At 30.1% G+C, this 27168-nt stretch overlaps 1 protein-coding gene across 5 annotated transcripts in view; it reads right to left on the bottom strand.

Annotated features, from left to right (window-relative positions):
• Positions 1-27168, bottom strand: part of LOC142319439 (transmembrane protein 117-like) — a 215734-nt gene that overhangs the window by 130967 nt on the left and 57599 nt on the right. For 3 of the 5 annotated variants that reach the window (XM_075356722.1, XM_075356720.1, XM_075356723.1), the window contains exons 2-6: positions 24345-24969; positions 22986-23421; positions 11124-11381; positions 4679-4886; positions 902-1089 (exon numbers count right to left, since the gene is read on the bottom strand). In XM_075356722.1, the coding sequence (XP_075212837.1) occupies positions 902-1089; positions 4679-4886; positions 11124-11381; positions 22986-23360 (1029 nt within the window). In that variant the 5' untranslated portion in view covers positions 23361-23421; positions 24345-24969. Of the gene's footprint in view, positions 1-901; positions 1090-4678; positions 4887-11123; positions 11382-18124; positions 18238-22985; positions 23422-24344; positions 24970-27168 lie in introns of those variants that run through there. The other 2 variants (XM_075356721.1, XM_075356724.1) reach the window with 2 other exon arrangements.

Below are 27168 nucleotides of genomic sequence, written 5' to 3'. Positions count from 1 at the left end.
ACCTAAATGATCTGTCATAAGAAAAATAGTAATAAGTCAAGGGTGTTGACTATCCCCAACCTTCTTTAATATGCATAGAGAAGATATGATCAAAAATATTTTAAAAAATCAAGAATCCAGAGAAGGAAAAAATAAAGTGCATTAAGATTTGCACATGATAACGGTTTACTGATATGGTTTATATTTACTGATACTGTTTACATGGGATATTTTACAGATGATTTCAAAATTAGAATAGAGAATAACCTGTGACAATAAATGTTTACAGAAAAGATGGAAGAATTGAATAACAAAGCCAGTACAGGTAATTAGGTGCAAACATAATAAAAGACTGCGAAAGTGAAAAAAAATTAAAAACATGAATAGCAATAGCAAGAATGCATTTAATAAAAAGAAACAGTTATTATTTTCTAGTAAGGTACAGTTAACTTCAAGAAGGATCTTGTAAAGTGCATGTTTGTACATTCTTCACATTTCTCTAAATGTTTGAAGGATGTAATATGTAGGCATGAAGGAGGTAGGAGAAGGTTAAATGATCAGGGCAAAAATGAAAAAGTAATGAGGAGAGAATGAGAACAGAAGCTTAATCAGAATAATTCAGAACAGGAAAGCTAACTATGCCTGGGACTAACTTGAGTGGAGAAAGTTGATTAAAGCAGTGCTAGATGAAAAAGTAAAATGTACAAAAAAGAGCATGGACAAGAGTAAAAATTATAAATGTTATAAAAGTAAAGGGAACTAATGAAAATAAAAAGTTTAGCCGAGAACAGAGAATATGGTGAAAGGGGCAGATATCAGGGTAGGTAAATATGATGAAATAAGAAAGATTCCAATTAAAAGCTTACAATTTTACATTCAAACATTTATAAGAAAAAAAAATTAATTACATAAATATACTTACAGAATTGGCATGGTTTAAAGTAATGCCCCGACGAAGAGGATGTCTTATAATCCTGGTATCAGAACCACCTCCCCAAACTGTGGCTAAGTTTGCTCGGTCATTAGTCCCTGTGGCTGATGAAGTACATGTCAGCTGGTTTCCATCATTAACATGCAACAGTGGCTGAAGAACTCGCAATTCACTGCCACCTATAACACACAATTGCAAACTTTCAGCGCATGCAAACAACTTTCATTTCACAAAAATAAATATACACTTGTACATATATTATTTTTTTTATAAAAAAAAAACTTTACCTTTACTTTAAAAGTTTTTTTTTTATATCAAATGATACAGAATCTCTATTTCCCTCCAGTCTTAGCCAGCCACTAAGTTTCTCAATACTCATATTAGTATGCTCCCCCATTTCCTCTCTGTTTTTCAGTGTTCCTTTCTCTTCTACATACTGCTACATCTATTTGCTTTAACTTTCTTCAAAACTGATATGATTTCTGATACTTTTTCTTTGATCTGTCAATGGAAATTGTACAATACAACTACCAATAACCATTATTTCCATCATCCCAACAGTTGCCTGCTGAGGCTATTGAGATGACAGTTCCTTGATAATTCCTTCGCAACTCAGCATTATGAGAATGATTCTTATAATTAAGAAGAATCATAACATTGCTTTGCTTTATATTTATCCATCATTTACTCATACTCTGTTCTGTTAAAGTTAATAGTTGACAGTTTAATAACAAAGCAACTACAAATCTACTTGATTTGATATGAGAAGCACCATAATCATACATGTATTAGTAAAAACAATAGTCATTAACATCAGCAGACAGATAACATAAAAAATATCTTCTTAAGTTACGACTTGCATATTAAATTTATTTCATTGTGAACATTTATTTGAAGACATCTTCCAACACTTCTTTCCAAAAGACTGTTTGTCTATAAATTGTAGTTGAAGTAAGTAGCACCATAATTTAAGGAGTCAGCAGACTGTATCTAATATTTAGACAGAGAGTATATGAGACATCTCATAGATTACACATATATTGTATAACCATGATGTTCATGTGCTATTGTAATACTTAAAAAAGCTTCTATTACCAGTAACTTACAAGGTAAATTTAACTCATGGTGTCTTTCTTAATTATACTCTTGTATTTATTACTTACCTTAAAGAGAGGATATTTTTGACATTCATGGATGAACTTGTATATTTAAATATATCTTTTGTTCACAACCTATTAAAAGGATGTGTACATTTAATGAAATAAAACTTCTTACCCATAAGAAGTTATGGACTACAGTGATGATTGTATTCCATAACCATTCATACCCATTATGGATGACAGTCCGTACTAGCTTTATTGGCTGACTGGATTACCATCATAGTCCTTATTACTGCACCCATTATATTTGTCTTTGTGGGATTCTGTCATTCATTTAACGCTGTCTAACATTTACATTCATTCAGTAAAATTTAATGAGTGCTGCAGTTTCACTGTACCGTTTGTAAAATGTTTTTGCCAATTTTTTCAGTCTGCCATATGGTTTTTCCAGTATCTAAGTCTAACAGTGTTTATATCACTCAAGAATATCAGTCAATAATTTAATTTTAAGAGAATACAAGATAACTTATCAGTTAAGACAATTACATTTTTACAATGACACTGTCAAAAATTTAACAAAATTTTATATGTTAAATTTACAAAATTTAACATCATCTAAGCCAGTAACCATTAACATCAGGAGATACAACCTTTATATCTCAACAAACAGTTCAGGATAAGGGAGATGTAATTCAGAATGCCGAAGAACCGTATGGCTATTTAAGACCACAACTATTATCTCTATCTCTTCAGGTGAGTGAAATTTGACTTCTTAGAAAGAAGTCAATGAGCCACAAAACCCCTTTCAGGTAATGTCAGCATATTGTCATGACCTATCGGCAGGATCTTCAGCCCTTATTCCTTCCACTTCTTCACTACAAATGACTACAGTACTGACAGACAACACAATCTACAAAAAACTGACAAAATGTTGACCTCAATTCAATAGAAAATCTTATATACTAATGTATCTGGCTTCAAAATTTTACCTACTGCAAGACCCTAGTCAATTACTTTGACTTCCCTTTTACAAATGAAATAACAGATTTAATAATGCAGGAGACATAAACAAAAAAGCTCTTTTATTAAAAAGTACTTCAACATTACCATATCCCAGAGTAAAGAAATGGAAATCCTTAACAACCGAAACATTTTTAATACACTTACAGGAATGCTCTTTCATATAGGATCAGTTCAAATACTTCATCTTTCTGATTACTGAAGAACTGATGCTTTATGTGTTGGTTTATTTTACAGAAACTGAATAAGCCATGACAAGTTTGCTACAATACTACAGTCGTTATATTTTCCTGAAACTCATGACACAGATAAATCATTACCAACTGACAGACTACACAAAATACAACCATTACCTTTTTCCTAAAACAGTACATGAAACAATTATCCCTACAAAAAATTTATGAATTGATGAATTAATACTACTTTGGAGAGATGAACTACTTTTTCATAATATTTATATTAAAGGTAAGTGATATTGATAGGCAATAAAAACATATATCCTTACTCTTTGGTCTTAAGGTGCGTTGTATACACCGGGACTTCCAATAAAAAAGTTAGTGGTCCTTGCCATACAGAAAATGTATTTTGTAAGCTCATGGAGGGTCCATCTTGAAGATGGACACTTGCTCTTCATGGACAACTACAATAGTGTTACTCTGATCCAAAAGGAAAACCCATCTAGTGTTGTTTCAAAAAAATTAAATTAAGGGGAGGTGGAAGCCTTATTTTGAGACAAGGCTATTTGTGTGTTGAAGTAGAAGGATAGAAGAGCTGTCATTATGATCAGCTCTGAATTTGGGAATAAAATGATTATATCCCTAATAAACGTGTGCTGAAACCCTTAGAGACCCTTAAACCAGGTGAAATACAATAAATTTATGAAAGTCAGTGATCATTTACATTAGATGACAACCTATTATCCTACTGAAAGGAAAATGCTTAAACAATACAAAAAAGATGGGTACTCATATATGCCATCTGATTTTGATGAACAGCTACTTTTTGCTTTTAAAAACACATCAAAATTATTCTTTAAGAAAAGCTTCCATGATTCCATAATTAGATCTCTAATCCTAACATCAGATAAACCTGTACATTATCATCTGATAGCTATTCCTTCTCAATGAAAAAGTCATGCTCCAACAGAAGAGGAAGCCCTGTGGAAGCCCAGGTGAGATTCACAAAGACAGTACATATTGGTGCCCAGTTTATCCTGGGTAACCAGCCTTGGGTTTAAGGCTTTTTATTACTGTATTTTATTAAAATAGGTATTATTTTAACATTGCTATTTCAATGGCTTGTTAAACACATACACCCACACATAAATCTCTTGTATTGTCAATAGCCCCGCCCAAATGCTGTAATGATTAATGTGATGACAGTATATTATCTGTACGATGGAGAATCTTGGTAAAACAAAGATTACTTTGTATTATTTTGGTTACGGTGATAATTAGAAAGTATATAATATCATTGTTTTTCCATTATCCTATGAATTGTACGCTGATGTGTAATTGTTTGTCAGTCAGTACAATACCTCGTCTCTGTTGATTTTCTCACAATTTGATATTTATATTTTTCCAAATATTTTCTTTCTGTAATGCTTTATTGATGATACATCACATTTTGAAGTATTAAGTTAAAATACCTGTAATTGCTGGCTCAGATTCTTGTTGACTATAGAATCTGCTAAGTTTGCCACGACCACATCGTGCTTGGTCCCTAAATGACAGATGTTGCTGGAGACGCAGTGACAGTGGATGTGGTGAGGAGGGAGCAGATGAGTCTTGGGTGCTATATGAACTGATTTCAGAACAAGGTAATGTGGCCACATTATGCTCAGTATTGCTTACTCCCTATAAAAAGAACAATATCATATTATGTTTTTCTTTAACTTTAACAGTAAAACAAATTAACTTTTTCTGGTGTGATTACACACTTACAAAATTTAAAAACTATTACAAAAAGTAAAGAAATTTTTTTAAATTCTACATTCCTGGAAAATACAATTTTTCTGCACTTAGTGATTTTTAGACTGTTTGGATGTCTAGAATACACATGACTAACCATAATATAAAAATAAATTATTTTTTAATTATCAAAATTAATGGTAACAGTCCTAAGAACCTTATACTATCAATTTCATAGCATACCAATAAAATAAATATAATTAAATAACTAGGCAGGTAACTTAATAACAGTAACAATTCTAGTAACTCAACTCGGCAGATTATTTATATCAGTCAGCAGCTATCTTAAAAAGTTTAATAACATTCAAATACTAAGCTGCCTAGTTATAATTTATCGGGAAAAAAATCTTCTAGAATCCTAGCTGCCCAACTAATTTAGGAAGTTATTTATTTTGTAAAGTCATATTAATTGATATTGTATGTTTAAACAATTTTTTGAATAGTGTATACAAGTACTTTAACATTTCAACAAATAAACCAGTGGAATTAATAAACTTTCCATGAAGATATTAGGCCTTGTTAACAACCTAATTGCAATAATCAGAAACATGTGTAATGAAAATTAATTTCATTTTAACAGAAAATATTATACTCAACCTGAAAAGTCTACCTGCAGGTTCACCAATCTCAGCCACAATATCAGAAATATATGTAAATCCAAAATTCTCATATAACAAATTGCTCAATGTTATGTGCATAGAATATAAATGTGTATGTGAAATATTATTTCTACTATGGTTTACATATGCAGATGACAGACATTTCATTATTCCATAATCATAAACGAATATAGTATTACATTAAATAAATAAAATGGTTTTCATGAAAAACAAAATTTGACCTATGAATTATAAAAGAAAAAATGTAACTTCTTACATGTAAAAATACAGCGAATCAGCCAAAAAATAACTACTACAAAAGGAAACAAATAAATAGAACATTATGGAATATAAAGGTTTCAGTCATCCATTGTTTCATAAAGGAGGAACATATATGTGCCAATGAGAATTTATATTCTCATAAAATTTATTATATTCTCATTTACAACAAAATAATGAAGTAATGTAACTTTGTAAATACAACACATAAAATTGCTAAATAAATGGTTATAACAAATTTATGAATACTACAAAAATATATTGTAATGGGACATCACTGCAAGAAAAAAAAAAATATATATATATATATATATCTCATGTGGAGTTGTTAGTCTTACATAGGACACTTCCCCAGGTTGTGGGTAGGGAAATGTTCACTAGATATAATAGATACCAGGAAAATAAAATAGCCAGGGTGACCAAAAATTAACACTAATGTCTTGTAGTTTGGAGTTGGTTCTCCAAAAGCTAGGAGAAGAAGACCCTGGCAGAAAGCACCTGATTCTTCAGGTTGGAGATTGAGGCATTGCACCAGCACCCCATCATTCATAAAATGGTTTGTATCACTAAAAGACCTAACAGAAAAAATTCTCATAAAAAATATCGTTAAGTCAAAGAAAAATGAATTTTGGAACACAGATTATTTAGGGGATTAAAACAAAACAGAGGAAGGTTTTCCAACAGTTGGATAGGTTTGGAATTGATATTGGAACATTAACTGAAGTAAAGAAGAAGGGTAAAGGAAATGAATAATGTGGTAATTATTTGATGTTCTATAGTGGAGTCACTAAGGTCAAAGAGCTAAGAGCTAAGGGGTGGCCATTGTAGTAAGGAAAACTCTAAAGATTTATAAGGAATTGGGAAGAGGTAAGTGAAGGATTTTAAAAATGGAATTTAGGATTTGGGATCACCTGATAATGGTAATTGCAGTTTACACTCCTACAGATGATGCGGATAGTAATATAAAGGATGATTTCAAAAACAGCTTGGTTTATACCTTTACTGGAATAAGCCAGTACAGAGAGATATTAATTTTAGGGGATTTGAATGCCAGATCAGGATAGAAGAAACATGATGAAATCATTGGAAGGTTTGGAGATAAAAGTTGTAAATGATAATGAAAGATGATTATATGTGTGAGAGACATTCGGATTGCAGGTAATGAATGGATACTTTCAACATAAGGAGATTCACTCGTAACATAAGAAGATTCAGACATCTCAGTTACATACCAAAGATGTAAGTGTGTTCAGTGATGCTGAATGTGGAACGGATCATTTCTTGTTAAGAGCGAAGGTGTGTAAACAGTTTAAACATAATATTAAAATCCAGGAGAACAAAGGAGAAACTGAAATACGAGACGCAAGGAACAAGCTGAAGCTGTTGAATCAGGAGTCAGTCAGGTTTTTGTACAAGTTGCAGTTGGCAAAAAGATTACCGATCAGAGATGGTTGGAGAGTGCAAAGGAGAATTATAACTGACTGAAAGGGTGTATTAATGGAGCAGCAAGAGAGGCTTTAGTGGAGGTAGACAAATTGGTGAAGTTGGAAGACTGGTGGGATGAAGGATTGGATGATTTGATTAAGGAGAAGAAGAAAGCATATATGAGGTGGTTGGTTAGCAAAGATATGGAGGATAGAAAGTTGTATGCAAGAATTAATAGGTAAGTAAAGAAGGCAATGGCAAAGGCAAGAAATGATACGTGGGAAATTAGGTGAGAAAGAATCGAGATGTACATGGGTAACAGTCAGGCTAGGGAGTCGTGGAAGGTTATAAATAACTTGAGGATGGATACCCGTGAAAGAATAAATATGTCAATGGTTAAAATTGAGGAATGGAAAAAATATTATGAGGAATTGCTGAAAGAGAATCACAAGGTGTTTGCTGAGGATGTAAAGTAGTCTGCTATCAGGGATAGAATGAAGGAGGTGGTGAGTGGTGTAACAAAAGAAGAAATTTATAAGGCACTGAGACAGACAAAAAATGGGAAATCACCAGGTCCTGGAAACCCTCCAACAGAACTCATTAAGAATAGTCCGAAGTGTGTGATTGAAGTCTTGTGTCTTATTGAGGGGCAGAAAATGCTTAAGGAATGAAAACTAGCATATATTATTTCAATACATAAGAAAGGAGCTACAACAGCCTGTAGGAACTATAGAGGGAAAAGTATCAGGTTATCTATTGGAAGGTTGTATGGATACATAATTTATTGGAAGAATGGTAGAAAAAATTTAGAAGGATGGGTGTGGAGGTGTATGTATGGTGAGAATATTATGTTGTTGTTTGCACATGATCCAGGTCATCATAGCATCAGATCGGTTTGATATTAGCTACATGGTACGAAAATAAACAGTAATCTTTATTAAATGAAGTATCTAGTGGTTGGTGCCAAAGGAGATAACTATGTAGATGGGAATGTCATCGAGACATGTGAAAACTAAGTACCTTGGCTCTACATTATCACAGGATGGAAATAGTGAAAAAGATATAAATTATCATACAGCTTTGGGGCAAATGGCTAACCAAAAGTGTAATTTTTTGTGATGGTCTGAAGGGATTCAGAAAGCAACTAAGTACACAGGTTGTACATGAGTGTTATTGAGACCATTTTGTTGTAAGGGTCAAAAGCTTTTGAAATTAGAAGAAGAGATGAAGGAAAGTTGCTGGCTGTGGAGATAGATGTGCTGTGCAGAAGTTGTGGAGTTTCTAGAATACAGTGTGAGAGAAATGAGGATATCAGAAGAATTGGGGCAACCGGTAAAGTGATTGATATTATGGAGGGAAGAAGACTACAATGATATGGGCATGTTCGGAGAATGTAGAAGTATACTTGTACATGCCTAGGAGGATGTTGGAATGGACTCCAGGAGAGAGGAGAAAATGTGGATGACCTCCAAAGCAGTGAATGTCTGGAGTAATGGAGGCGATGGAGAAAAGGAATTTGTAGGAGTAAAGTTGGCAGGATAGAAGAGTCTCGCGGTTGGGATGTGAGAGACAACCTTTATACTTGCCTAGAAGAAGATAAAAATATATTTCAAATAAAAAAACACAAAAATTTATTGGTGAAAAACTTTACAGCACTGCATTTAACAACCATATTATGAAATATTTGAAACTTACTAATAACATTCTTCAAGAGTTTTATCACACATAATTTTTGCTTATTATTATGTATTTTTTGATGCTATTCCAAATATGATCTCGAAATACGTTCTAAGGACTTGTTTAAAAAATCTTAGTTAAAAAACCATACAAACTCTATTTTGGATGTAAAATAGGAGATCAGAACAAGTCTTGGGTCACTCACATATCTGGCTGTGTGTAACTTTACTACAATTGGCTAATGGGATGTTACAACATATAACTTTTCCTGTTCCAGTATATGAGACAGCCTAAGAACCACTTGACAAACTGTTATTTTGGTATAACAGAAATCAAAGGAATCAGAAATCAAAGGTTAGAAAAATGTTGATAATAAAGAAGGCTATGTTTTAAGAAGAATGTTGGTTTTAAAGAAGACTGGAACCTCTTATCAAAAGTATCATATAACATGCTTTTTCCATGTTAGACTGCAAATGTTTCAGCACCTGTTCTCGTTACAAGATAATCTAGTGTACTGCAATGTTTTAAATTCTTTATTGGATTTATTAGAGTAGCATCATAATCCTACAGAGAATGGAGATTAATTATAAATTCCTGTAAATAAATATGATCCTCCTTCACAATAGAATGAGAATTCCTCTTTTTCTTATACAACACAAATAAAGGACATACGGCATGTAATGTTTACTGACAATGATACAGTATGAAAAGTATTCTTGGCACAATGTGTGGAAATCTAAAGGTGATAGCCGTTTTATTAGCAATGGAGTTTAGTTATAGTGAATAGTATATAGTACTAATATCTGAGCAGGAAAATATTATTTGTCAAAACTCTTCTAAATCCAAAGAATGTGTTTCCACCATTACATATAAAACTTGGTTTGATGGAAGATTTTGTTTACCCAATTCTTTCCCACCTAACCTTGGCAAATTATGAACACAATTAACACGTTCACTAGGATATATTAATGATGGAAACACACTATCAGGGAAAATGGAGCCTGAATATGGTTGCTGATTACTGCTGAAGACTGAAAAGGAGCATTCCAGGGGCTGAATATAGAAAAAAGCTAAAAAAAAAAAAAAAAAAAAAAAACAGATATTTATATACTGTAGGCTTACAATTCCTTAAAAAATTAGTTTTTTTTTTTAAATCAGTTACTAAAAAATCCTTAAGGGTTTTTAAATTGCATTCAGTTTTGATTGCAGATTTGAAATCAGTACGAAAAATACTATAAGATACAACTTGTTGAATGTATGTAAAGAAAAAAAAAACATTTTTTTTGTAGATCAGTGTAATAAGAATGATAAATAAAATAATGCAATATTTTTAAAATAAAGTGTGACTAGAGAATGTACTTATACAAATAAAATTATCAGATTGTTTGAAACAGGATTTTTAGAATAAATAACATAGTTAAGAACCTCATAAACATAAACAAGTGTATTTATTTTAAAATAATTTTTAAAAATAGGAGATTTTAGAATAATAATATTAATGAGTTAGATAACAATTACAGAAATATTATTTTTATTAATTAAAAATAAATTTAACTTAATTCACAGAACTATAAAGAGGGAATACTTAAATTAGTAAGAAAGGATAATACGATCTTATATTATTACCTAATCATATTATTATTATGATCTTATCTTATCTAATTCTATTACATGTAAACATTTTAGAAAATGTAATTTTACATGTTTTTTAAATTTTAAACTTTACATGATTCATGCAATTTTAAAACTTCAGTAATTTTTATGACTGACGATGAAGAAACTTTTAAAAATGCATTCAATACAAAATAAGTGTGTGTTATCAAGGAAAGAATATCTTTTTAAATTTTTTGGCTATATTCATTAAACATGATAAGGAAGTATTCACATTAAAATTTCAACAAAATTATAAACACGAGGTCAAGTGTATACACAGACATGCATGGGTGCACAATGAAGATACATCTTTGATAATTAAATAATGATGTATAATTTAATTACACATTCCAGTTTCATTTTTTCAAATTATTTAAAACTGGTTCTGACAAATTTCAATGATTTATGAAAACTCATAGTACATTATAAAAACAATTTTATTATTATGCATTTACACTAATGCTAATAAATAATTAACTAATTTTCTTACACCAGGTGGAATTTGATGGGCACAACTAAGAAGAAGAGAACTTCTTGCACTGCCACCTGTACTATCTATATATGAAACTTGTTGCACAACTTGATTCCAAAAGTCATGAGGTTCTTGTGCAGATCTCTTGCCAGTGCTGGCATTACTTAAAGAAACCAACGATGTACCAACACCACTGGATGATGTAGCCAATACACTAGATTCATCAGGTTTAACATCTGAAAACATTTCAGGACCAAATTCTGTCTCGAAGAGCACCTTAAAAACAAATTTTAAGCATTACATTAAAATAATATCAACCTTAACAAATTTATATATATAAATAGACACATCTCTTTGAAATTTTTTCTTTGATTTACATAATGTTGAAATTATACAATCAATTTTTTTTATTGTATATAATTAAGGTGTTAAAATTATGCATAGAACTTCTCTTGTAGGATTATATGAAAGTCCCAATTTACTAAAATTTAAAGGTTGGGTAATAACACACTTTTTTTTAATTGGTATAATATTTTTTTTTTGCTCCAGAAGTTAAAATTTCATCCAAAAACAGCATGCACATAAGTTATCTTATTTGCATTGCTGGGCAATGCACCTCAAAATCCACAGACAGAAAAAATTCCTTCATAAATCCTTATCTTCAGTTACACTGCATTAAGAAAGTCCCTTTAACCTGTTAATGATAAAAATGAAAAACTTAGAATTTAATAGCATTACCAGGCTATAATAGCTACTTTTTACTTAATATCTAACATCCAGTTTTGGAAATAGAATAAATGGTAAATGTTAAATGCAGACATAGGGAGGGGGGAAAGAGCACTTTTTTAAAACCTATTTTAGAAAAAAATGATGCAAACTGGAGCTTTATCTATTGTCTGGTCAAAGTTTGAATTAACATTATATACCACAGTTATAAGAAAAGCAAAAAGGACAAGTTATTATAGCACACTACCTGAGGTTTCCACATTGCTTACAATGTTTTGATGATCAGCTGATACTAAAAAAACATAATGATAACAAAATCAGTTGATACATAATGTAAAAATCGTAATAAATAAAACAATAAAAAATTATTTATTTATTTACCCATTACTTATATCTATACTAATAGCTTAAACATATTTTTAAAGGAGCAGTTTAACTCAATAAAAAGTTGTACAATAAAGGTATGGAATTACTTTTACTAGGATAAATGTTCAAACCATGTACCCTTTCACTGATGACGCAGAAGATATTGTTGAAAAGGTTTCATAACATTATGCAGTATCAGTGATGATATTACAGGTGAATTGTAGTTACACTGTCTCAGTTCTTCAAATTGTGCAGACTTAGAATTGTAAATTCAATTTTCACATACTCCAAAAAAAGAATCCTGTTGTAAATGAGCTAGCCATTTTAATCAATCATGTCAACCTTTCTTCAAACGAAGTGTTCAAAAATTCTCTTAACAGAAAGGTAATAATGGAGTGTAGTCCCCCATCTTGTTGGACAAATCAGCTTGTTTTCTTTAGCTTGGGATTGACTGGCATGTGTAATTGCTAGAAAAATATCTTCACTTAGATATTTAATCAAACTTATTAAAAATGGTCCAAAACTATGATTCCTGTAAATTTCTACCCAGTCATTTAAGTTGGTGAATAACGAGTGCAAGCTGTATGAGATCTGTGAGGGTTTGTTATGATGATCCAACTGTCCAGTAGCAACAATTATGAGATCCAACTGAATCGTGTGTAGAAAATGTAAATACTTTCATCATTAAAACATTTGTGTCCAAGATAAACACTGCAACAAATCCTACCATGACATTCAATCTAGATTCATGAAATCTCACCAACTATAGTTCATGTCTTAAGTAACTGTATTTTTTTATAAAAATGTTATTTGCTTTGTGTGCTCAGCCACCATATATACCACTTTCAATTACAATCTTATAACCTGATTGATGTAAATCTATTGTAACTTCTTTGTCTTTCCTGTAGAGGTCTACTGGTCTGGGGCGTATCTTTCCTAAGGAAAGTCCTTAAGATTATATTTTGTGATTAAAGTTCTTGACTGATTTTTCTGCCTAGATATGTTTCATTGAACATCATTTCTACCTTGTCATCATCAATACAATCCATCTTTTTGTCCTATCATATGGTACGTTGTAAGAGAGATTAAACACAAATGAATATAATCAAGATAACAATAAATGGCTCCATGAGCATTAACAATAAATCAATCATCAACAAACTATTCTTTTTTTCCATTTAAATAATATATCTGTGGCTTGGTTCAAAAAGGGTCAATGTCCCAATTTGTCAATTTGTAATAATGTGTTCTATAGGGTATATTACTTGCAAACTTTATTAAACAGGGGTGAGTAATACAAAACCGAATCCATAACATAACCGCAGCAGAATCGGTAAGTTATGTTGAAATGAAACTTTATGAATGATACGGATAAATTAAACAAGGAAAACATAAAATGTAATGTAAATGTAGCATTTATTTACTTTATTGTTACAAAAAATGTTCAAAATGACCACCCCGGGCATTGACTGATCATACTGAGAGTCATCTGAAGCAAAATGTTGTTGTCAATTGTGGTGATTTCTCACTGAATGTTCACCTTCAGTTCACCAATATTATTAGATGCATAAACTCTCTCCTTTAAGTACCACCAAAGGAAAAACTCGCAAGCAGACAACTCTATCTTTTTACCAACAATGTTTTTGAGAATCCAGTTGCAATAATCAAGTCGTTTCGGTTTGTCTGTCTCCTTCAGCTGTTGCACAGCAGTAACGCAGTATGTTTTCAATTTTAATTCATGAAGAATTTTACAACACCAAATATTACCATATTATCTGGTGTGTCTAACACCAGATTGTTGGGAAACCTTGCGTAGTGATTTTTTTGGAGCGATAGTAATTCTCCTTTCAATATTGGCAATGGCCTATGTTGTCTTAATGGAAGGGTGCCTATTTGTTTTGCATTTGAAACCAAACCTGTTGTATGCTATTAACTAAATCGTGTATGTTACTTTTCACTGGGATACAGGCATTTGGAAATTTTTCCACGAATACTTAATGCGATACTTTAAACTATCCAGAACAAATATAGGCCTCAACTATAGCTATCCTCTCCTGGATTGAAAAAGGCATTTTACACAAACATAGCTGCACTCTCACAAATTTCTTTTTTTTTTCCTGTTTAGCCTCCGGGATTCATAATCAGGTATTACTTCAGAGGATGAATGAGGTTGATATGTATGAGTGTAAGTGCAAGTACAGTCTCAGGTCGACCATTTGTGAGATTTGTAGTTAATTGAAACCTAACCACCAAAGAACCCCAGTATCTGCGATCTAGTATTCAAATCTGTATAAAAGTAACTGCCTTTCCTAGGATCTGAAAGTTGGAAGTCTTCAATTTAAGAAGGCAAATGTTGAAAGAAGCAATTTAATAAAAATCAAATACTACTTTATTGTAGCACCAACCTGCAAGGTGTTTCATTTCACACTTTATTTAGTCTCAACTTTAGCAATTCAGAAAATAAGATTGTTACAGTATGTAACCAAGAGAGAAGATACACAGAGTGGCGCACAACAAGTTAACACATTTATAAAGTCGATTATAAATTATTATTTTTTACCTGATGTTTCAATTCTGCGTACAAAATCCCTATTTCTTGGAAATACCAGTAGATGTTGCCTAAATCTTTTTGTATTCACTTTTGATTCCACAACACATCAGTTATTGTTGAGCTATAGCTGATCACAGACATTTGTCTAATTTACAGCATGCTAAAATTTTGCTTCTATATACTGAAAGTGTTACAAAGACTCAAGTGACAATTTCGAGCTCATTTTAATACTTGATGGACTCCAGCAATAAATACCATTTTCCACTTATACTGTAAATTTGAAGGGTAGCACAAAATTAGAGAAAGACCTAAAACAGCTTCCATTCATTCTCCATAATAAGTTGTCATGCAACATAGTCCGAGAAAGTCTACACACCGAAGCTTAACGAGATATGGGAATACCTCATCATACAGTACACAAAAAATATTTCAAGCTGTTTTCATACAAATCGATTACATTGCTCAAGTTAACATGACCTAACAAGCAAAAAAAATTGGGATTTGCTCATTGGTCAGAAAGAAAAGATTACGTTCTGTTCAACACTTGGTTTTCAGACAAGGCCTATTTTCATACTGATGGAACTGTTAACAAACAAAATGTCTGCTTTTGCGTGACAGCAGCACCACAAATTGAGTATGAAAAATAAAAATATAGGTCTAAAGTAACCGTTTGGATGGCTTTATCCAGTCACAGATTGGTACGCCAGTGTTTTTCAACGATACAGTTAATTCTCAACACTATTTGGATATATTAACAGATTATTTTCTACCCAAACTGCTTGAGACTGAGTTGCCTGTAGGAACTCAATGATTTATGCAAGATGGTGCAAGTTAATGTTGAACCGCTAATGTTGTGTTGGATTTTTTAAATTCAGTTTTTGGTAATTGTTTAATTTCAGATCGCTATCCAGGCTGTCACAATGGAGGTCTTTTGAGCCTGGATTTAAATCCTTGTGACTTTTTTTATGGGGATATTTAAAAAAGAAACTTTTGCTGTTAAGATCTGCAAATCTTATGGAAATGTGTGAGCAGACAGTTCAGTTGTGTTAAGAAATTCAAGAGGACTTGTGTCACAGTCATCAGAAACATACACTCACCTTTAAGAGGTTGTTAGGCGTAACAGTGAGCATATTAAACATTGATGCAATAAAAGAACTTTCCACAAACACTGTATTTTGTATTTAAAGTTGTAATCACATTAAATTTAAAAATAAATACATAATCCAAAATTCAAATGTGTCAACTTATTGTGCACCACTGTGTAAGTTGATATGCATGATACAGAAGGTAAGTTTTTTTACAAGAAAGGTAAGAAATTGAGAAAAATAACCAAAAGTTAATTTTCCTTAAACTTAAATAAAGTATGATCACATATCTTCCTCCAAACAATATTTTTAGACATTGGCCCACATTTTGACATTTTATTTAGAAAAAGACGTATGCATGTGTGTGCCACATATACACCCAATATTATATATATATTGTATTTGTAGTTTTTTATTTGCAACTGACTTCAGATTGTGTTTTATTAACTAATTTTAGTTATTAGTGTTTTTCAGTGACAGTTTTTAGTATCAATCAACTGTTTCAATATCCCAAAAAATCCCACTTGGGTAACTTGCCAATAATCCTTTTTATTTCTTTTAAAACTACAGTAAATAATATTAGTTCAAATTTTGACTGGTCATCATTTTAATGCATCAATTATCAAGTTCCGGATCACACCACTTTTCAAAGAACAAATAGTGTGTTGAATTCAGTTGATTATATATAAATTTATTATATATTTATATATACATTCTGAATTCAATTATATATATACGCGTGCACGCGTGTGTGTGAACACCTTTTGTCTCTGATTTTGGATTCGAATTAAACATTGTTAAGAGGAATACAAAAATACACAAATGGCTGCAATTCGCCAACAGGTTCACATCAAAATGGCCACTAAAATTAGACTTTTATAATAATCATTACACGATAATGGTATAAGATCAAGTTTTTTTCCAACGCAGTAACGTAAGATTTACTAAAATGCATAAAATATGTAAATATAAATTTTGTAAATCAAGTTTAAAATCCCAAAATGGCAGAAAAACTGACTTTTTAATCATTTGATAAAATGTCATAACCACCAATTATCGTATGTAACGTAGAAGTTGGAGATTATTTTTTTTTTTTTGAATGAATTAATAACTGGGAGAACAGTAATAATAATAAGAATGTTAGGCAGTCTTATTAGACTTTTCATTCATAACTGATTTATCATTGAATACGATTTCTGCACTCTCCAAAAATTGGATATTATTAACTGGTTATGGGGTAAAAACGCAGTTATTATGGTATAATAAATGCTACATGAATTTTAACTCTCCATCTTCTTCAATTAAAAAGTTAAAGGGAATTAATGGGATATTTAACACTGCACAGAATCATCAAATGTCCTAATTTAGCATTATTAATTCAACCAATCAACTAAGGACCTTATTGCTAAATTCAAATTTTACTACTGCAACATAAGTTTTCTCAGAGCATATAAACAATAGATGGTTAACAAACAGCTCTTGATTTCAGGAGTTTTAAGTAAGTTAAATTTTTGGATGCTGTTAGACACATCAAAGATGCTAACAGATGTCTGAAAAATATATGAAAAAAAGGAGATAACTAACTTTAGTGTAATGACTTACTATTGAACTAGAGAAAGTTCTATGGCTTGGATTTAGAAAGACACCAACAATGATGAACACTTGAAAATGACAGCCATTTGATAACTATCTAATAGCAATAGATGTAATAAATAGCTATAAGAAAAGAAAGTAATCTATATCACTAAAACAACAGAGAGTGAACCTTCAATTGCAATTCTACAATTGCTGAACTAAACCAAAATAAAAAGGATAGCTAAAAAAATAGAACCCTTCCATTACATTATTATTCCAAAAAAGCAAACAAACCTGGAACCAAAAGAAGTGCTTGCGGTGCAGAAAGTTTAAAAATAAACTTAATAGATACTGGATGCTTGTAAAAGACCAAACATACATCAAACCATGCGAAGTTCAATTTAAAAAAAAAGGCAAAAATGACATAAATCAAAACGAAGAGGTTTATAATAATATTAATATTGTAATCTTCTTCTGTTCACAGTAAATATGATTTTATAAAAAAATGTTATTTATTAGAATAAAACCTCAAAGCTAAAATTTGTCTGTTCTGATTTTTTCTTTTTTTATCTTGACTCTTGAGAATCAATTACAGTTAATTTGCATGCATTGTTATGTAAAAACTGACCCTTACTATAGTAGTTTAAATAAAGGAATAAATTAACTGTGTAATTCACCAAACATTAAATTATACAATAAATAACCTGTATGCATACCCCATCTGTGTCAAAGCATTGAAAATTGTTATAGTTCTGCATCAGAAAGGTTTAATACAAATAACTATGAATTTCATCAGAGGTCCCGGGTTCAAATCCTGGTCAGGCATGGCATTTTCACATTCATTCATATTATCCTCTCAAGCAATCCGGGTGGTCCCGGATGTTAAAAAAGTTTTTAAAAACTACGGATTGGGAGCAAAATAATCTCACTGATCTAAAATGAGAGGAAGTAAAGAATCCAAATGAGAGGAAGTAAAGAATCCAAATAATATTCTGTAACTTGAACAAGCTCAGTGTGAATGCATAATCTTGTATTGATCAAATGCAATCTGTGAATAAAACTGAAACAAAAGAAAAACTGCACGAAAACAGTAGAGATTCAAACAAAGGTTCGCGATTTGAGTTACAAAAACGTAACTAACCTTTACATAATTTAGTTTGTTTTTATAAATATTTGACTTGAAGAGAAACTAAAAAAGAAACTAAAAATAATAATCAACTCTTACAGAAAATGTTTATTAATTAAAACATTATAAAAACACATAACTTATGTTCCCATTTTTAACATGAATTTAAACCAACAAAAAATATTGACAAAAATTTTAATTACTATAATTTATAAGTAATCAATTTTCTTTTCTAAGTTTTAGTATTAATTAATATTTCATTTACCTTAAAAAACTAACTCAGAGTAACACTAAAAAATTCATTATTTTAACCAACAATTAATTTAACTATATTTCTTTTTCAATTATTTAATAATAATTATTCTATTACCTTCATTATTTTTTATTTTTATTATAAGAAAAGATGTGAACATAACAAGGAAATAAGATTTAAATTTTTGTTATAAAAAAGTCCATGATTTTTTTAATCCCTTGTTTAGTTAATAAATTGAAGATAGATAAAACACAAAGAATGATTTAAGTGATATGCAGCTGACTTCAACAACATTTAAAAAAGATCAGAAAGAGTAAAAATTTTAAAGAAAAATATTTTAGAAACGATATTTTATCATTCTGATAAAGATATCTTTTTTGTGTAATATTCATTAAGGAAAAGTTATGAATAAATGTAAAGAGATTAAATTCTAATAAATATATGGTAGCTGATGTATATAACTATTGTTTCCTTTAACTTCTTTGTTCCATAGACAATATTTTAACATTTTTTTCTGGGTATGACATTAAAAGTTATGAAAAAAAATGAATTAATAAACTATCAGCTGTGATCACAAACAAAATTAGTCAATCTCTTTGAAAACATACATCTGCAAAAATATCATTCTTTTAACAAAAGAAAATAATAATAAAAGGAACATCGCATAAAAATAATAAAGCTTTGGGAGATGGAATGATCGTGGAGTTGTAGAAGTTGGTAGATGACGACTTTGTACAAAAGACCAGAGGAATGTTTTAGAAAATTTGGAGGAGGAAACAATTCCAGAAGAATGGAAGATAGCCCTAATACAACCACTGTATAAGAAAAACTCTAAGATGGATATCAACAAAACTACAGAGGTATTTCTTCATTGTTACCAGTAACTTATAAAATATTGTCGAAAATACTATAGAATAGATCACACAAAATAGGGGACAAGGAAGCTTTCGCAAAGGACAATCATGTCCTGAACAAAATATAAAGTCTGAAATTGATTTAAAAATATTACATGTCCAAGAACAAACCCATCTCTGTATCTTTCATAGACTTCCAGAAAGCTTATGATTCTGTAGACAGAGAGATGCATTTCCAAACTTAAGAGAATACAGGTGTGACCAGAAAATTTTGAACCTCATTAAACTCACTCTCACAAACACAGACCTAAGTTAAGTTTATGGGAGAAATAGGCAAATTTCTAGTCATAATGGGTTGAGATAGGGTGATGAACTACCAACAATCTTGTTTAACTTGGTTTTGGACAAAATAATGAAAACCTTTTGGCATATGAATGACAAGGGTGCAAAAATTTGATCTAAAAATCAAAACTTCAAAATAAGATGTCTAGCTTTTGTCAGCGACCTGACTCTTGACTGAATTGAAAGAAAATACATTAGCAAAAATACAACAATTAACAGAAGTAGCCCAGGAAGCAGGCCTACAGGTATCCTTTATCAAAACAGAAATCATGAGAAACACAAAATTCCCATTACAATAACGGAAAAACAAATATCAATGGCCAAAATGAAAAATATTGTTGAAAGACATGAGAAAAATATAGTAAAATTATTAACCAACAGTTGCATTCATATTTACCTTTTTACCAAAAAAAGAAACAATTGAAAATTAAATGAAAATTACATAAAAGACAATAGTGATCAAAACATGGAAAATATTAAATTAGTAAAAGAAATCAGAAGAAAAGAAAATAAAAAATCAGAAATAGTACAAAATACATAAATATTCTTTTAAAAAGTACATACTTTTTTATATTAAACAATTAAATATCAATCTGGAACAAAGTAATATTATTTTCATATAGGCATGTGTGTAAATTGATTTCTAAAAGTAAAATAGAAGTTCATCAAACACAATTAATAAAAATACAATCATATAAATAATATATAATGGAATAGGTCTTGGAACACAAACAGCAAATCTAAAAATAAAGAAGACATTACATTATCTATTTAGTCCATTATGCTACTAGTTAGTGAGGATAAAATATTCTAAAAAGGAAGGATAATAGTAAAAATAAATATGAAACAATATAAAATCAGACAAATTTTATAAATAAATTTAATAATATAAAGTTTGTTTTATATGTTAATGATCTAATGACTGATAGTGAAATAAAATTAACAGAAAATACACTTAGATAAAATGGGAAAAGTCTGAATGAAAAGCAACTATTAAAGAATGATGAAAGCATTAAGTAAGAAAACTTTAATTACACTATCAAATGCAAAAACAAGTTTTCATAAAGGAAAAAGTAGAAAATGGTGTAAAAGTAAAAAATAATTGAAAAAAAACATTATTTCTCAAAAATATTCACATTATTGACGACACATCATATTACTTTACTCATCATATAAAGATATAATGAAGATATAGTTGTATCGCTATAATTTTATTTGCAATATTCGAGTTAGTAAAACACAAATAACCAATTAGCATCATTTTGTATTTTACTGAACTTTGTACTTTGACTAAATCATTTAATTTACAAATTTTAAAAATGCTGCTGTACATTTTTTTTAAAATAGTACAAAACATGTAAATGAAAAGAGTTCAAAAATTAGACATAAGTCTGTACATTAATAAATATAACATTTTCAATGAAGACATAAAACTTATTTCTTCACAAATACTTGTACGATTACTTACAGCATTGCATTTGCAATCCATATACACACGTAGAATTGCATCTGTAACTTTTCAGTATTCAGGCAAACACAACACATACTACATTTTTCTGAAGATATATTAAACTCCTTAACTTTAATTTGACCCTTTTTTTATTTTCTATTTCTGACAGTAAATTAAGATAAAAATTACATTTCAAATAATCTTTACCTAAACACTCAATTCTTTTTCTGAGTGACTTGAAAATATGATTAAACACAATTATTCAATTTATGAATACATTTAAAGAACTATGTTAATTAGGAAATATTATCTTATCCTTAACTCGTTTACTTTTTTCTCTTTATGTTTGTTTTTCATCAATCATCACATGGTGACAGATGAAGAATTTGATGTGGGTTCACATTTTTTAATACTTTGACTTTATTGATAGAACTTAAGCATTTTCTTTCTTTTTGTATTTTCTTTTTTATTTTCATTTCCAATATGATCAAAATCTCTTTCTTTTTTTAAATTCTTCAGCATCGAGCAATCCCTGTATGTATCTAATTGGAATGATGTAATTTGAGTAAGGTAAGACATAGACTTTTCACACAATTCAGGTATACAATTAAAGATATGTGTATTTATCTATATTAATGCTTAAGGCACTTTATAAAAATTTTGTAATTTCTTAACAAATACTTTGTCCAAAAATGAACTGTAAGTGATATGTTAACAAACAATTGACTGATTTTGGGTGCCAACATAATAAGCTGGAGGTAAAAATTAGCAGATTATTAGATACTCTACTAACAAAATAGTAAATTGTATTCCAGGTTTTTTTCAATTCCCAAGTACATTCATACTGACTGGATAAAGATTGTTTCAGATTAATTTAGACAAGTCAGAATAATCACAGAAATCCTGTTACAAATATTATTATATTAAACATCAATATAAAATAAAGTTAATTATTAATTATAATGTTAATATATAAAATAGTGATCATTTTTACACAGTGCAACTGAAAATAAAAAACTGATAAAAAATAAATGGACAAATTTTGTTTCTTGACTCTTCTTGTTTTTTTTATTTTCGGGTAATTGGTACTATACTACGACATTTTTTAGTATAATGTGGTAACAAAATCACATACGTTTTCTTGTAAACTGCTGTACAATATGTGTTATGACTCAGGACTGAAACTGATAACAACAGCTATTTAGTGAATTATTTTTTTGTAAGTTCCTGCAATCAGCATAATACCACAACACTCTACTTAAAAATTTCTTTTTCTGTTAGCATTTCCTTTTATTGATAGAAATTTACATTAAATCTAAATAGTTTGGACATGTTTAGATGTACTACACTTACTCGTATATACCTGAGCAATAATTTGCTTATAGATGTGCATTAGTGTTATGCACATGTGTGTGTACATGAACGTGCGCATACATCCACACCCACCCACACACATACATGTATAAACAATTATTATCTTAGCAAATACAAAATAATTATGATAAAGAAAATTAAATAATATAATTTATGAAATGAAATATAAAACTCTCACCTTACAGTGAGCATCAGACTGACTGATCTCTTGACTGTTTCGTGGAGATGATCCTTTGCCATCATGATCTGCTTGTGGTTCATTATCCAAAGCTCTTATTCTTCTAAATGCTGGTGAAGATAATGATTTCTCTTTAGTTTTTAAAATAGATAATGTTAATGGATCATCACCAGGTTCACACTTTTGAATATTTTTATTAACTTTTAATTTAACTTTACCGGTCGACTCTTCAACTTTACAACAATTATCTTCTTTTTCCTTTGCTGTATTTTCTTTAGTAGTTTCATTTCTAACCTTGTTTTGTGACTGAGTGCCCCCTTCTATTTTAGGAGCCTCAGCACCAAGTGACCCTCTACTATTTAAACTTGATGACATCTAACAACACTCTGTTAACTTTAACAAAAGATAGACAATCATAATGTTTTGAATGATGTAACTGCAGAAAAAATTAACAACAAAATTTTTTACAAGTGTGAGAGAGAATGTTTTATCTCATATTATACAGTGTTAGACCAATGAATTCAAAAAATATATTCTTATACAGAATTTTTATATATAAGAATATTTTTTGAATTCATCGGTCTAATTCTCAGACATTATTAAATACATTGTAAAAAAATATTATTCCACAAAAATACTTTAAAATTTCAGTACCAGAGAAAATTACAATTAAGATATTTTGATCACAGACATTATTATTACAATAAATAATTAATGCTCACAAAATAAATAAATTATAATTCAAAAAAAATAACTGTAGCAACTAAGAAAATTATAAAAAGCAAGATTTACTGAATGAAGCAAAAAATTATAAATAATTTCACCAAAAAAATAAATAATAAAGTCCTCGTATAGATAACTACAAACACAGCGAGTAGAGTGTAGTAATGAAAATAATACAAGATATCTTTTAGATGTTATCGTTATGTAAAGGATCTGTGAAGTATATAAATCAGTCCACATTAAATAGAAATCTCTTTGCAAATATTACAACATGTGTTTTTTGATAAAAGCAACTGACATGATATTTAATCATACACATACATGATGAAAGACTAAATTGTATTCTCAAAAACACAAACAGAGATACCGCACAATATTATATAACGTTCTTTTGTGTTATCTTCACATAAAATTTATGACTAGGAAATCACTACTTCTTTTTTCATTTCTATTTTTTTCTGATCTGTTATTTTTTTATATGATTCAATTTAGACTATAATTTTTAAGTAACAGTGGAAGTAAAATTAATAGCAGTAAAACTCTAAAATTTTGAAGCACAGCTACGTGATCTAGCTATAAGTACACTAATTATGGCTGATAGATAATAATTACATACAAGAAATAGTCAAAACTTACCATGATAGCTATTATCAATATTCATCACTAATGTCTTTATAAAAAAAATTCAATTACACATCTAGACTCTAGAATTAGAGTCAATTACACATCTAGAATTTTATTCCATAAACTAAAGTTAAGGCAATTTTTTTTAAATGTGTAATTTATATATTATTTGTTTTTAATAACACTTAAATTATTGGTGTAGAATATTTGTATTATGCAATAACTTTCTTATTAAAAAGTGAAAATAATAATCGTAGCACTTAAAAATATGACTGGAAGGTGTCTTTGGTAACAAAATACATAAAGCTATAATAAATAATTTTTAAGGAAGGTTTTGTTTTATTAAAAATATATATAAAAAAATATGAATATTTTCTTGTTATTTGAGTATAATGACACTTATGCTTTTTTTTAGTGTTACGATGACACAATATAAGTAAAATAATTAGTAGTACTTGTAAACCACTAGCCAACACCGGTAGCACAAAAGGCTAGCGGGTCAGTGAAGATTCTACACATCATCGTCATGAGGACATCCCTAAATGGGGCTGTCCTCGTGAGGACTGATCCTCAGTACTCAGCATTAACAAAGGTAATATCCTCTTGATATTTTCGGTCATAGTAATCCACAGTTCTCCTGCAACAAACCAAATTCTACATCAAAAATAAACCAATACCCAATAAAAATGTCTAAGATTACATTATACATGTCTTTGATACAGAGGAGATCCTGACAATAACCTCTCCGTGGTAAAGAAGGGGCAATGCTTATGCAGTAAGCAGCTCATGATTACAGGGACAGAGTGTCTCCCAGTATAAGGAGATTACCTACTACAAGAACCAACAGTCTCACTGGGGGGAGATGAGCAGTACTGGTTTAGGGTACTCTATTGTTCTTGGGATAGGAAACTGTCCCTAAAAGCAGATGAACTTCTTTATAAGGTCAATGGTATTAAAATACAGAAGCAAACAGAAAACCACAGTATTTAATATTTTAGTAATATCCCAGAAAGATACCATGATGTCTTTTTTTTGTTAAATGTTCTGGAGGTAAAATGACTTCTCAATCCAATATCCAGGGGAAGCAACAGAAGAAGTATCAAAAGCAAAAACAAAAAATAATCTGAGTAGGGATGTGGAATGTGCAAAGCAGGCAAACTGGAGATCCTGAAAAGAGAGATAAAGTTAAATAAAATTGATGTAATAGAACAGTGTGAGGGTAGATGGAAAAGGAAAGGTGAAATGAGAAGTGGAGAAGTTACCACAATCTAGCACTAAGAAAGAAAAAAATTGAGTAGGAATTGCAGTGAGGAATGTAATAGCAAGAAGATTACAAAAAGTTATTTATGTAGACGATAAAATTATAGCAATGTTACCAAAGATCTAGTTATAGTTCATAAGATGAATAAATAAAAAGGATGTATGAGAATATTGAAAAGTTAATTGAAAGAAAAATAGTATTGTTGTTCAGTGATTATGGGATATTGGAATGTTGTAATAGGGGAAGGTGGTGATGGAACAGAAGTTTGTAAATATATTCTAGAGGTAAGCAACAAAAGAGAAATTTTGTTGGGAAGATACATTTTTTGTAACCAATACATGGTTTAAAAGTCATGAAGAGAAGGTACACATGGGTTATGCCAGGTGATAGAGCCCAGTATCAGACTGACCACTTTATGGCTTTAAGGTTTTAATGTGGAAAGCAGACATAGAAATTTGGTAAAGAGAGTAAGCAGATTATCTAGTGCAGACATAGGAAGCAATCATGTATTACTACTGATGGAAATGAATATAATCCTCAAGGGCATTAAAGATGGCCGAAAAGATTCAAAAAGGGGAATTTAGATTAATTACAGGAGGGAACAGATAGAATAGGAGAATAATAATTATTTTTCCCTTCACTAATAAGTGAGGGGAAAAAGAAAACGAGGTGGCAAAAGGGAAGATAGGGAAGAATAAAAAAGGCTATGAAAGAAACAGCTGAGAAAGAAATACATTTTTTTTTTTGTTTTTTCAGGGCAACAAACACTTTTGTGTTATCATTGCCTGAGTACGATATTTGTTTTAAAAAAACTGGATAGTTAAAAAATTAATTAAAAAACTAAAAAGCCCAACATGCAAAAGTAAAAAGTGTGTAAAGCATGTTAAAAGCAAAATAACAACACAAAGATATATCACATTATATATCTGAAAAAACAACAAAAAACGCAATCTGCAGTACAGCAAATGGCATGAATATTTGTAACATACTACAGTAATTTATATAATTAAATGTAAACAGACAGATCTATAAAATAATAAAACAAAAAATAACATCATTTCACCATCACCAAGAATTGTTTGCATGTTAGCCCCTAGTTTAAACCTACGACGCAATGCCGTATAACAGATACAATCCACAAGGATGTGGTGCATTGTCAGTTGTCAGTTGGCAGTTGTGGTGAGCACAAGATATTATGTGGGTAAAAGGACAAAAAAATGGGCAAAAGCTGAAATAATGAGGAAATAAGAAAATACAAAAACAAATATGCAGAAAGTATTAGATCAATGCACATGAAATTAACAAATTACAGAGAGAAGTACAGAAAGCAAAGGAAAGTTAGTTGAGGAAAGAATGTGAGGATATTGAAAATCTAGAAAGAAAAGGGCAATATGACTGATGAATAAGAAAGTAAAAATTAGTACAGATAATAAATGGATTAGCAGAGACAGAATGAGAAAAATTGAAGGAAAAGATGGTAAGGAAGTACCATAAGGAAGAAGAAGTATAGATGAAAATCAGAAACCAAAGAATTTAATAATAGAATTAAAGGATGATATAGAAGAGCCTGTTAAG

This window comes from Lycorma delicatula, chromosome 2 (genome assembly GCF_047948215.1).
Source record: "Lycorma delicatula isolate Av1 chromosome 2, ASM4794821v1, whole genome shotgun sequence".
NCBI lineage: Eukaryota > Metazoa > Arthropoda > Insecta > Hemiptera > Fulgoridae > Lycorma > Lycorma delicatula.
This window is presented reverse-complemented; position numbering and strand designations above follow the sequence as displayed.